The 12965-nt window shown below is 40.9% G+C and overlaps 1 protein-coding gene across 1 annotated transcript; it reads right to left on the bottom strand.

Moving 5' to 3' along the window:
* Positions 1-778: 778 nt before the first annotated feature.
* LOC149250950 (uncharacterized) lies at positions 779-1087 on the bottom strand. Its single transcript, XM_089453797.1, has one exon. The coding sequence runs from the start codon at positions 1085-1087 to the stop codon at positions 779-781; it is 309 nt and encodes a 102-aa protein (XP_089309923.1).
* Positions 1088-12965: the final 11878 nt, after the last annotated feature.

Raw genomic sequence — 12965 nt, 5'->3', positions numbered from 1 at the left:
TTCAAACGCGACATCTCCCCCAGTGCTCATAGTCTCAACAGGGCTTGGTCCTAACATGGTTTTGAGGATGAATTTCTAATTCAAATTCGGTAAATTGGCAAATGTAGGGCTCGTGACCAAATCCTCAACGAACATTTGGTTCATAAGCAAAAGACAACATAGCTCAAAAAGTCTAAGGGTGCAAAGTGTTCTCTGTTCGACTAGCATGCGTAATTTATAGGGGTTTTTGAATTCAAATCCGACCGTTCCCCCCAAAATTCGATCATTAATGTTGTTTTGGCGGAAAATCTTCAAAGATTTTGGCCTTAAATGCCACCAACCCGGTCCTCTTAACCGTCTTCTAGATGTTAAATCGTGAACAGTGACTCCAACGGTCACTTTCCTGTTGTGTTGTGCGGCACCTCCCTCTATAGGGCAGCTTCTTATACTGCAACTTCACCATTTTCTGCACAACCCACCTACCGCGTAATCCTCCAACCTTGGCAGTGTAGTTTATAGTCCCGTGCTCCCTTACAATTTCCTAGAGCACTAAGACTGTCCTGTCATGATATAGTCATTGAGCCAGATCCCCTGTATATGGTTTCAACTGGATTCCATTCACCTTTCCCGAAAAAGGTTCTCCATTCAACTTCACGAGCTGAATTGCACTTCCATCTGTAATATCTTTGATAATATATGGGACCATCGAATGCATCTAAAATTTCCCTGGAAACTTGGTGAACTTACTATCATATAATAATACCAAATCATTTACCTTGAACGTGTGCAACTCGATGTGTCAATTGTGCAATGATTTTTCACGTTCCTTCTGTACTTGTTGATGGAATCCTGCTAAGAATCGGTCCTCTTCAAGGTCCATCAGTTGCGCGGGTCGTTCTTCCAATGCTTCAAGATCTACCATACCTATGAAAGTTGTTATGCATAGACTAGGCATGATATATTCCATGGGCTTCACAGCTTCTACACGATAGACCAATCGAAAAGGTGTCTGTCCTGTCAACATTTTACAAGTAGTCTTGTACACCCATAGAACTGTAGGTATGCGCACATCCCAGTCATTCTGTTGCGTGTTATAAATCTTTGTCATCACGTTATCCAGAATGTTATTAAAGGGCTCAACTATTCCATTATCTTGAGGATGATATAGTGTGCTTTTCTGATGATAGGCCTGAAACTCCTCAGTCAACACGTTGATTGTCTCATTTAGAAAGTGTGTACCTCGATCACTCATCAACACTTTTGGGCAGCCAAATCTGGTTAACACATATTCAAACAAAAACTTTGTTGTTATATCCCCTATGCAATCCTTAATTGGTTATGCCTATGCCCATCTGGTCAGATACTCTATCGTGGTCATGATATAGCGCGCACCTGTCTTCTTTCCCGGGGGCTGAACTGGCCCGACAAAATCAATTTCCCATTTTTCAAATCGCTGCAATGATACTTGAGGATTGAGTGGCAACTTTTCCCTTTGTGATGGTCTGCCCATTTTTTGACATGCATCACATGCCCTACAATACGCTTTAGAGTATTTATGCAGGGTAGGCCACCATAAACCTGCGCGCAAAAGATTTTGTGTTGTTTCCTTTCCTACATAATGTCCTCCCATATCCCCTCCATGAGCTTCAGCAAGGATACTACTCTGCTTGAAATCTAGCATATATCATCGCAATATCTCATCTCCTCCCATTTTATGCAAATGTCCTGCAATCACTGAGAAATCTTCCATTTTATGCAAATGTCCTCCGGTGCCATCCCTGTACTAAAAAATTGTATAATATCTGCAAAGTAGTTATCTGCTATGTGCACCGCGAAGAGATACACATCGGGCAACCCTTCCTCCAAATTAGTAGGCTCTTCTCCTATTTCGATCCACAATATATGGTCAAGTCCTGCATTCAACCTTCTTGGCTTCACAATAACCTCAAAGTCATACTCCTGGAATAGCAGCAACAATCAGCAGATCTTCCCCCCCAACACACGCTTATTGACCAGGTATTTCAAGGCAGAATTATCTGTGTACATTTTGATAGTGCTTGAACTTTTGAAGTGCGTACACCATAGCCAACCCTTCATGTTCTATCATTGAGTAATTATTCTCAGCCTTCGATAATTTCCTTCTTACGAAGGTGATAGGGTGGTCCATTTCTCCTTTACCGGCCCATGTTAGCACTGCTTCCAACAAAATGCAAGAGGCATCAACATGTACATGGAATTACTTCTTCCAATCAGGGAAGACCAAGATCTACACAGTGACCATCTTCTCCTTCAAAACATCTAAACTGCACTCACATTCTTCATCCCAACAGAATGTAGCATCCTTCTTCAGCAGTTTCTCCATGGGTGTGGTAATCTAAGCATAAGCCTTGATGAAATTCCTATAATATCATGTATGTCTAAGCGTTGCACACAGCTATTTTACACTTCTTGGGGCCTCCAAATTTACTATCACTGCGATCTTAGCAGGGTCCACCATCATCCCTTGCTTGCACACCACAAGGCCCAGCAAGATCCCAAATGGGACAGAATAAACATTTCTTCAGATTTAGCGTGATCTGGTACCTGTGACACGTATCCAACATTAAGCATAGAATTGCTACATGGTGCTTTACTAAATTGAACATTGTCCAGTCATTAAAATACACATCCAAGAACTTATGAATGAACTCCTTAAACGGTACTGGCACTACACGATAGAATTTCACAAGTGCATTCTTGAGTCCAAACAACATTACAATGTACTGGAAACAACCCCATTCTGTCACAAAGTTTGTTTTTCTCCTATCCTATGGAGCGATCTTGATCTGATGGTAGCCAGAAACCCATCCGTGAAGGATTAGGCCTCCTACCCTCCAACGTTATCCAATACCTCGTTAATAAATTGTGTCCGAAAAGGATCATGGACACAGGCATCATTAAGCTCCCTTAGATCTACGCAAATCCTTATTTCTCCCTTCTATTTCTTCTCTTGAACCACCATCAGGCTCACCCAATCATATTCTTCCACAGGTTCGATGATGCCTGCTTCTAGCATCTTATCCAACTCCAAGTGAACCTTTTCCTTGTATTTGGGATTAAGGCGATATGGCCTCTGCTTAATAGGCTTCGCGTCTGGTTTCAAAGTGATTTTCATCACACCCAAGTCGCATATGATGCCCTTCAGATCTGAAAACTTGGTAGGAAAAGTATCCTAGTACTCACGAAGTAACTCAACAACTTTATCCACTATGGAATCATCCCATTAATCCCCAATCTTCGCAAATTTTGGCTCTTCTTTAGTACCAATGTTCACTTGCTTGGTTTTCAACGGCGCGGTGATGTCTGGGTTCTCTATTTGCGGACCTTCGACCTCATGATGGCCTTCTGCCTCTAGAATATTAATATTTTTTGGATCTTCATCCTCCCCCTTAGCAGTCACATTATAGCATTCTAGCACATGGCACAGCTGGGTGCTCCAATCTGGTTGAACCCATTCCAAAGGTTCCTGCGGGATTCTGAATATCGATGCCTTAATCTCCTGCAGAGCTTCATCAATTCTTTCGAACCCATCTTCAAAACTAAAGGTCATCAAGAATCCTCCCTTAATATATCCCACTTTGCAATGCCATGGCAGAGCTCCGTTTCGAGATAACAATTCATAGGAATTGTATCCAAAGTATGACAGAATAAGTGCACCCACTCTAGCAATGGTTCCATTCCATAAACTTTATTCCACTTTGCTAAATGATCGCGCGGATCATTTTTCCCATCGTATTTCTCAGTTAGTCGAATTTTGGGATGACCAAATCGCAACTTCATCATCCTCATGTAATCTTGCCACTCATCAAAGTTATCCTTATGTGTACCCCACCATCGTGTGATCGTAGTGCGCAATGCCAAATCTAATGCTTGGAAGTGGTGATCCTCAAGGACCTCTCGTTCAAATGCATCCAAAAATTATCTACGTTAGTTAAACCATCATAATAGGGTAAATTTCTTAACTTTGATGACACACAACGCAATGATTTAGTCATCATGTTGCAGCGTAGTGTAGGTACTTCATGCAGCCTATTCTACCAATGCTCTAATTCTTCATCTGAATCCGTGGTATAGGAACTTGCTTGGTCCCATGCAATCCATCCATCAGTTGTTGGATTAATCTAGTCTTGATCTCGCACAATTATTTTGTAGATATGATCTAAGTCATCATCACTTTCTTCGTAGTCGCATATTGGTTCAGTATAGCGCGGTCCTTTTTCAGGGTCCAACGGAACTACCACCCGAACCAATTTCCTCTCAAATGACATTGTCCTCTTCTTCAAGTTGATTACTCCATTCATATCTATGGCCCAATCAATTACAAGGAGTGTGGGGTATGGATTGTTTTCATCGACGGTCTCTATTACTTCGAAATCAACCAGCATGCTTGCACCTTCTATATCCATCATTACTCTATGTAGTCATCCCATAGGGATGATATTCTACTGGTTTTCCATTCTAAGTTGGATCGAATACCACTGGAGCACAGGTCTCCCCATTCTCTCCCATGTATGTTTAGGAAAAACGTTTGCATTAGACCTCAAATCCAGAATGACTTGGTCCATCTCATAATCTCCTACCTGTGCGGTGAGCCTCATCTCGTACCCTATTCTTGTCTTATGTTTTCCAATTTTTCTAACCACGCGATGTCCATCAAGGGAATTTTCTTTACCAGCACACTTTTTTATCAATTCCTGCAGGCCTTTCACAGCCTTGCTATCACACAGAAGTTTCATGTAGGTTTCCAAGAACGTGGTAAGTATAGAGGGATCAACCTCTGTAGGTGCGTTGGTTTCTGGTACTTTGTCCTAACTTCCTGAGGTAGATGCCTCAACGAATTTTTTCTTGGCTTCCATAAACGTTTCCTTCGCACGCTCTAGATCAAAACCAACTTCCTTCTCTAGGTCCTTGCAGACCCATTCGTTCTCTTTAGGTTGTTTTCCCTTGTCATCTCCAGTCTCTATTCTACTCCTCAGCACTATATTCACATTCTAATCTTCTTCGCGGGGCTCATGTCTCATCATTTGTAATTTTTTCATAGGTTGCTGAGGTTGTGCCTTTTTCTCCAGCATCTTAGATATCAACACAAGGCATTCTTCTATCATGTGGTCAAACTGGCTACAATATTGACAGGACGGGTTTGTCTGGTTCTAACACTCTCGTGCATAGTGCCCTGGTGTCCCACAATTATAGAAAATAACCTGTCCGCGACCTCTACCAAGTCCTCCTCCTCCTCGGCCCCGTCCTCGTCCCTGGTATCCTCCACGCGCTCCTCCGACACCATAATCCATAGGTCGGGTTTCTGCTTGCATTTGGTAGGTAGGCATTCTTTGCATCATCAACTCATAGCTGTGACAATGGCGCTCATCGTGGCCCACCAATTTGCAAAAATTGTAGAATAATTGTTGCAGTGTTTGAACAAAACTTTGAAGTAAATGTCAATTATTTGTGGCGTGTTTTCCAGCCACCTGACAAATAGCGCACCATAGCGCGGCCCCCGCACTTGGTCCTGCTGGAGCTTCCGACCTCAGGGGAATTCGTCCCCCTCCTGTGATATTATTCGCAAATACAAGACAATGGTCTTTATCATGCCCTTGGCTCTTACATTTCAGGCACCAGACTTCCTTGTGCACTTCGGGTTTAGTATCCTTCTCTTTCTTCAAGCTTTGCAACTCCAAGCACAGGTTCTGCAATTGTGGGTGAATCTATTGTACCCCCAAGGTTACATCCTGCATAGGTGTCGCGTGCAATCTCATCGCGATTTCCAGGAATTCTTCCTAAGTTCCTATCTTTTTTTGTGACAAATCAATCCTTAGGTGTGGCAGAGGCGAGGCTATAAACCACTCGCGGTGCTGACAATCTGTGAGTTGCATAGTAGCTTCGCGGATCTCACACTTCAACCTTTTATCTAACTCCCAAGGCATTTCAACAACCCTTATCGTGATTTCCTTAAATCCAACCACTGATTGTGAATTAGACTTAGGATTACTAAACTATTTGCTTAAAGCATCCTTAGTCTCTGCTAGCGTTGCTATAGGATGATCAGCACAGTACTTAATATACCATGTCAGTGCGCAGTCCTATAGAGTAGTAACTAACTGCGCCTTATTTATGCTATCATCAGTGATCTGTTGTGTGGTCCACACAACATTCATGACAAACCAGAACTGATTTGTATCTTCGCTCCCTATACCCTTAAAAAATGGAAGCTTTATTGAGTTCAACATGTTGAATGACAGTGGTGCTGGCGGTGGCGTGGGTGAAGGTGTATGTTGTGGAGGTGAAGGTGGAGGTGGAGTGGATGGATGATGTATCTGAAAAAAACCCTGTTTTATTAGTTGGACAGCGCTCCGTGAGGAGGTTTGCATCATTCCTTCGTCATCGCTTGAAGGAGGTCCAATCAATGGGCTATATTCAGGACCTGCTTTCTCTCGATTTCTAAAGAGTTTTCCACTTCACATAGGTCTGAATATCAAGGCAATGGCATAACCCGTTTTTCACTCAAGAGCATCTTAATCCAGGTATTCAGAGATTTCAGATACTTACCTCATGGTCCCTTGAAGAAGCATCACTCTACTTCGTTGTAGATGACTGAGGTATCAACGGCGAACTCTGTAACAAATCCTCCTATAATTTGATTGAGCCAGTGGTCAACAACGCGCGCGATCTTGTCTTTAGAGGCTTCCAACAGTTGCACTATCTCTGAAGTCCACACTATTGGACCGTCAAGCCTCCACCTTCCTTGGTCGTCTGCTAACTTAGCTATCCATTCATACATTTCAATCGTGAAGGTGCAGAAGAAAATTTCGTGTATTTCTCTGTACAAATATTTTTCCAACCACTGCTCCTTTGAAAAGAGTGGATTCTTGTTCTCTTGCGCCATGAATCCATGAAATTTTCTATTCAACCACTTCTCAATCTCCTTCTTGGTCAGATTCCAGTGATGCAACATCACACATCTCCTTAAGCAGATCCTGATCTCGGCAACGTAACCATTTGTTGGCTTAGTGGGTCCTGACCCAGGTTCAGAGTTAATTGCGACAAAAAAAACCCTACACTACTGGCCCTTTCAGAATCAACCCGCGTAGTGCAGGCTTAAGTCTCACCCGAAGTAGTATGGGGGGATACTGAAACCAAGTTTCCCCATCCAGAGATCAGTGTGATGTCTTCTATTTCCCTAGATCTGCCTTTGTGCAAATCTATAACCCCCTAGGACTCGGTACTACAATTCCTTTAAATGGCCTCTAGACCTTCGCGAAGGTCTACGATAGGTCATTGTGGACTCTTAACAGATGAATCATCCACTTACACGCACCTTGAAATAACCCTAGATATGGGCTCGCGCAGATCTACATAAGTATTTAATAAACATAACATAATGTATTATAATCTTCGTGAAAGTACTTAACATGCATTGTGTACAGTTATTAAGATTTATCCCATAGAGTGATGGATCAAGATCATTATTTCATAAATACATTTTTTCAATCACAGCATATATCACAAACATAAATAACAGAAGTAAACAGATAAACTTAAGGATTCTTCAACAATCTTATTTATTGATCTTCAACTTGGTATTACAGATTCAAAATTTCCCTGCGCACTCAGCTGTAGGGGTCCGCGCACTTAGCTGTAGGGGTCTACGCACTCAGTTGCAGACACTACTATAGGCCTCTGTGCACTCAGCTGCAAAGCCTTTCCCTCCTCTACGACTCACTTCTCTATGTTATCTTCTATCAACCCATTACATCCATCATCATTAGATTATTACCTTAGACTTTCTAAGACACACCTATTTATACAATCCCATGGTCCGCGGACCAAGGGTGGAACTCAAGATTCACTCAACTTTACATAGACAAGGGGCTAAAACCCTTTTACTCCTAATTACCTACATGCTCCACATCCACAAATCGCGGAGACTTTACATCTTTTTCCCAAAATTTACATCAAAACTTGGGTTTTTAACCCCAAAACAGACCCAGGGGACCCCATCCCAATAGAAAGAACCTTGTGCTTGGTACACCAGGATGGATAGCTACTTCACCAGGTTGGGCTTCATGAAGAGTAAAGCAAATGCAAACCTGTACCACATAATGGTGGAAGGTAAATTGTTGATCATTGTACTTTATGTTGATGATCTCATACTGGCAGGTGATGATCAATTGATCAAGTCTTGCAAGGAGGACCTTGCAAGAGAGTTTGAGATGAAGGACATGGGGCTCATGCATTAATTTCTTGGCATAGAGGTATGGCAGGGAGATGGGGATTTTTTTGAGTCTCATGGAAAGTATGTCAACGAGATACTCAGGATATTTCACATGGAGAGCAACAAACCCATGGAGACTCCTTTAGCATGTAACTGGAGGAAGGAGTACACTACTTCAGGGGAAGTAGTGGAAGCTACTATTTACAAGCAACTTGTGGGTTCACTCATGTACTTGGTGAACACATGACCGAATATGTGCTATGAAGTTAACCAACTTATTCAAGCGATGGTTAGGCCTACTGAGCTATATTGGAAGGCGACAAAGCATGTGTTGAGATACCTTAGGGGCACTTCTCAGTATGGATTATGGTACAGACAGACAGAGGGACTGAAGCTTCAAGGCTTCACCAATGCAGATTGGGCAGGGAATCCATCTAACCAGGAAAGCACATCAGGAGGGATCTTCAGTATTAGGTCAGCGTCATTTCTTAGTACAACAGGAAACATAGATCAGTTACACTTAGTTCAGCAGAGGCAGAGTACATGGTTGCAAGTCAAGCAACATGTGAGGCCATCTAGATGAGGAAGTTCTTGGTTGGTTTGTTTGGTCAACAAATGGATCCAACTATGATTTACTGCGATAATTAAAGTTGTATCAAACTTTCTGAAAATCCATTTTTTCATGATTAGTCCAAGCATATTGATATCTAATATAATCATCACAGAGATTGTGTATTGAGGTGGATTATGTTGTTAGAGTACATTTCCATGGAGGAGCAAGATGTTGACATTTTGACAAATGCATTGTCAAGATGTAAATTCGAGCTTCACAAAGATATGATCGGGGTAGCTGATAATCCCTTTCTTATTGAGAAGGAGTGTTGAGAAATGGAAACAAGAAATTCCAGTTTCATTTGTCCTTGAATTAAACTGAGAATTAAAATTGAATTCTATTCTCATGTAAACTTGTAAATAGTTAATTAATTTTAATTAACTTAATTATCTTAGGAATTTTGAGTTGGAAGTCTTTCTGTAGTCATTTATATGTTCTCCCTAAGTTTAAGGGGGCTAGTATGAGTTTAAATTGAGCTGGAAATTAGATCACTCAGTTTACTGAGTTAAGTGCAGTTAAATTATTTCCAAATTGTTTTTGGAACTAATAGAGGACTAATAGTCAGTTGGTGCACTAATGCATCCACTAGTGCTAGTCCAGTTAACTGAAGATTCCCTCATAAGAAACTCATGCATGCCAGTTCAGAGAAAGACCCAGTTGATACTAGAGTGCAAGGACAATGTACTATCAGTGGTATTATTTACTAGAGTGTAAATATCATGCATGTATCAGAGATTGATCCTATGTTTGGATTGCACAGTTTTGGAAGCATGGATTCCCTTTAAATACAAACTATTCATCCTAGGAATTATGCAAGAGATTAGTAGCTTGGAGAGTTGCAGAATTGGCTAAGTATTAGCCAAGAGCTAGCTTGTGAGCTGAGAGAGTTGAGCATACTTGTGCAGAATTGTTCTAGTGAGAGCAAGCTTTGTATCTTCAATCATATTTATGATATATGCAATATATATAGCAGGGTTTTGAGCAGTGGCTTTCCCCATATACATCTTGTGTTATGTGCCATTAATTTATCTTCTTCATGTTCATATTGTTTTCATCAATCTATTGGCTTCCACTGGTTGAAAGTAGAAGTAGATTCTTGTCCTGTGATTTAGTACATTACATGAGCTTGTGAATCTATAGGATTTTCTACAAACATGTGAAAAGAGGCTAATAGGATCTTATTCAACTCCCCATGTACAGTTAAGGAAGAAAAACCGACAAAACACAACCAATCTGACCTTCAACACATGTTAGAGAACCTTCAAGAGCGAACCAAACCTTCCAGGTGACTAACCCCTAAGGTAACTTGACAGTTTACTAACCTAGATCCTCAGTTGCTCCCATGACATGGGCATGCATGCGACTAAGACCCTCCATTTTCTCCCACAGCAAGGGCATTCCAATGACTGGGGACTTTCCCAACTAGTTCTGAGCCTACAACCCCAGATTTTGGCCACCTTTTCAAGGCCATGACTAAGGCCATTGCCTAGAACTTCATGAAACTTCCATAAATGACAATTAACATCGAAACAATGATACTAATGCAAATACTTGAACAAGGACTTGACTGGACCCCTACTAGCCATTACAGACATTTCGTCAAACATTTCACAAATATGCATTCTACAATTCATAATGATAGATCTAGGCATAGAGGTTTCATACTTATCTGAGAATCGTTAAGAAGCATTGATGCCTTATCACATTAGCTTAATTATCATCTACTAGGTCATATATTCATTATTTATTCATTTACAAATCAAAACATGATGTGAACCATACATCATCATTGTCATAAAACATACTCATAACCAGCATATAAACAACAGAAATAACAAGGATACAACAACCATAAAATCCACATATAAACCAGTACATTTACACATGAAATACCAAGGAAAAGGAACTATTATTAATGAATGCATAATCCAACTAGGTATGGGACTTCCACAAACCACCTGACCATAGATTGGTTGAACCAAATATTTATTTCAGCCAATCACCCTCATGCCATATTCCAAGCATGAATGTGGGACTCATAACCTAAAATCAATTATTCTCAAGGCCAAACCACCTCATCCTCATCAATAGAACCAATATTTACAATAATCCTCACCAAATCACTAGACCCTAAACAAGCATGGATGCCACTAGATTTCTCCACCTACACTATGAGGAATTTTCTTATCTTCTAGTATTTAGTCTTTATTGCAATCCTCACCACATCACTAGGCCCTAATTGAGACTCTACCCTATACGCTTTACTGTATATCCTTCCATTCACTAACCAAGGATTCTTAGGCCTGATTGAGGGTGCACACCTCTAGGATTTAGTGTATATCCCACCATTCATCGGTCAAGGATTCCTAGGCCCACCGAGGTAACACAAAATCTAGCTATACCGCAACTCACATTCCTGTTCAAGGGTTACTAGGCCAAGGCTTTACTGCAATCCACAGTCTGATTCTGGGATCACTAGGCCATGTGTTCTTTCTTTTAGATACCACCTCACTTAGTTTCAAATCCATCTGACAATCCATCTTAACCAAAAACATGAGAACCCATCACACCATCATTATCTGGAAAAGGAAAGGCAAGGCTGAAGAGCATTGTCAAACCTAGCAAAACCCATGCCAATGAAAACAACAAAACCAAGAACACACATGCATAACCATGCATGCCAAAACTAGCAAGGAAACCAAGCAAAGCAATTATGTTGTAACCATTGATCCTACTTTTCCTTGATTGATCTTTGCTTCCCTTTGCATTCTTGCTCCAAATCCCAAGTATGCCACTCCCTTCCAAGAGTGCTCCAAGAAAACTCTAAGTGTCTCAAAGTATGAGAGAGAGTAGAGGAGAGAGAGAGCTCCAAGCTATAATTGACAAAATACTATGAATTGATACTTATAAGCCTTTTTATCAATGAGGCCTCTATTTTCTTCAATTTCCATTATTCTCCTTCATTTTCCTCCTCACATGCAACCTATGACCCTTCAACTTCCTTTTCTCCTATTTTCCATTATTTTCATAAATAAAATGCCAATAAATGCCTTTTTGCCTTTGCCAATTTCCCTAGCCATTAATAAACTAAAGTGAGACCCCACTAGGATGTTTTGCGCACCATTCAAATTGGAATATGTGTCCCATGACCTTGGTCTTATATTTTTTTTTTACATGAATTTTTACCAAGGTTTTTACAATGGCGAACTTTGGATCATTTTTGTACAGTTGCAGCCATCTAGAGATCCCGTGACCACACTAGTTGAGAACACTAGTCAGTGTTCCAACTAAGGGCTGATTGAGACAATTTGCAACAAGATTGTATTTAATGTTCAAGTGAAATCATTGCAGATATGTAAACCACTTCTGATGATAAATGTTCTGCAACTTCCCTTATGTATATATAAATTGAAGAGGTTGGTGATATGTGTGGATGATTGTCTTCTTCCCCAAAATGTAATGTTTCCATTGCTGGCAAGCTTGCACAATAGAATACATCTCCTTATCATAGGTGAGGTACTTTTGCATTGTATTGGAACGTGTCTTACTATGATAGGCCACCAGATGCCCTTGTTGGGTGAGGACAACACCAATAACATAGTTGGAGGTGTCTTCTTGAATTTCAAATGGATGTTGCAAGTCTGGCAATGTGAGTACAGGTGCAGAGTAAAGGTGGTGCTTCAACTCAACGAACACCTTTTGTTGTGACTCAAACTAGGAAATTTTTTCTTTATATGAGCCCTTGGTAATCTGACTCAAAGTCCAAGTGATTAGGGAGAATCCCAACACGAACCTAAAAAAAATAGTAAGGCCCAAAAAGTTGCAAATCTTTGTCAAAGTGGTAGGGGTTGGCCAATCTCAAATGACTTGGATCTTAGTCGGATCCACATTCACACCTTACTTATCTATGATGTAAGCTAGATATTGGACCTCACTCATGCCAAAGGTACATTTTTCCAAGTTGGCACATATTTTGTGTCGCCACAAGGTTTGAAGGACATGTCGAATGTGTTGCTAGTGCTCTTCCCAAATCTTGCTGAAGATGAGGATGTCGTCCAGATAAACAACCACAAACGATTTGGTTAAGGGCCACAAGATGTCATCCATCAACATCATAAAAGT

This window comes from Pinus tabuliformis, chromosome 7 (assembly GCF_031772625.1).
Source record: "Pinus tabuliformis cultivar Carrire ecotype Pingquan chromosome 7, CPIR1, whole genome shotgun sequence".
Classification (NCBI taxonomy): Eukaryota; Viridiplantae; Streptophyta; class Pinopsida; order Pinales; family Pinaceae; genus Pinus; species Pinus tabuliformis.
This window is presented reverse-complemented; position numbering and strand designations above follow the sequence as displayed.

Bases quoted from the DNA above. Each gene is read 5' to 3' on its own strand.
- LOC149250950 (XM_089453797.1), bottom strand. From the start codon at position 1,087: ATGACAAAGATTTATAACACGCAACAGAATGACTGGGATGTGCGCATA.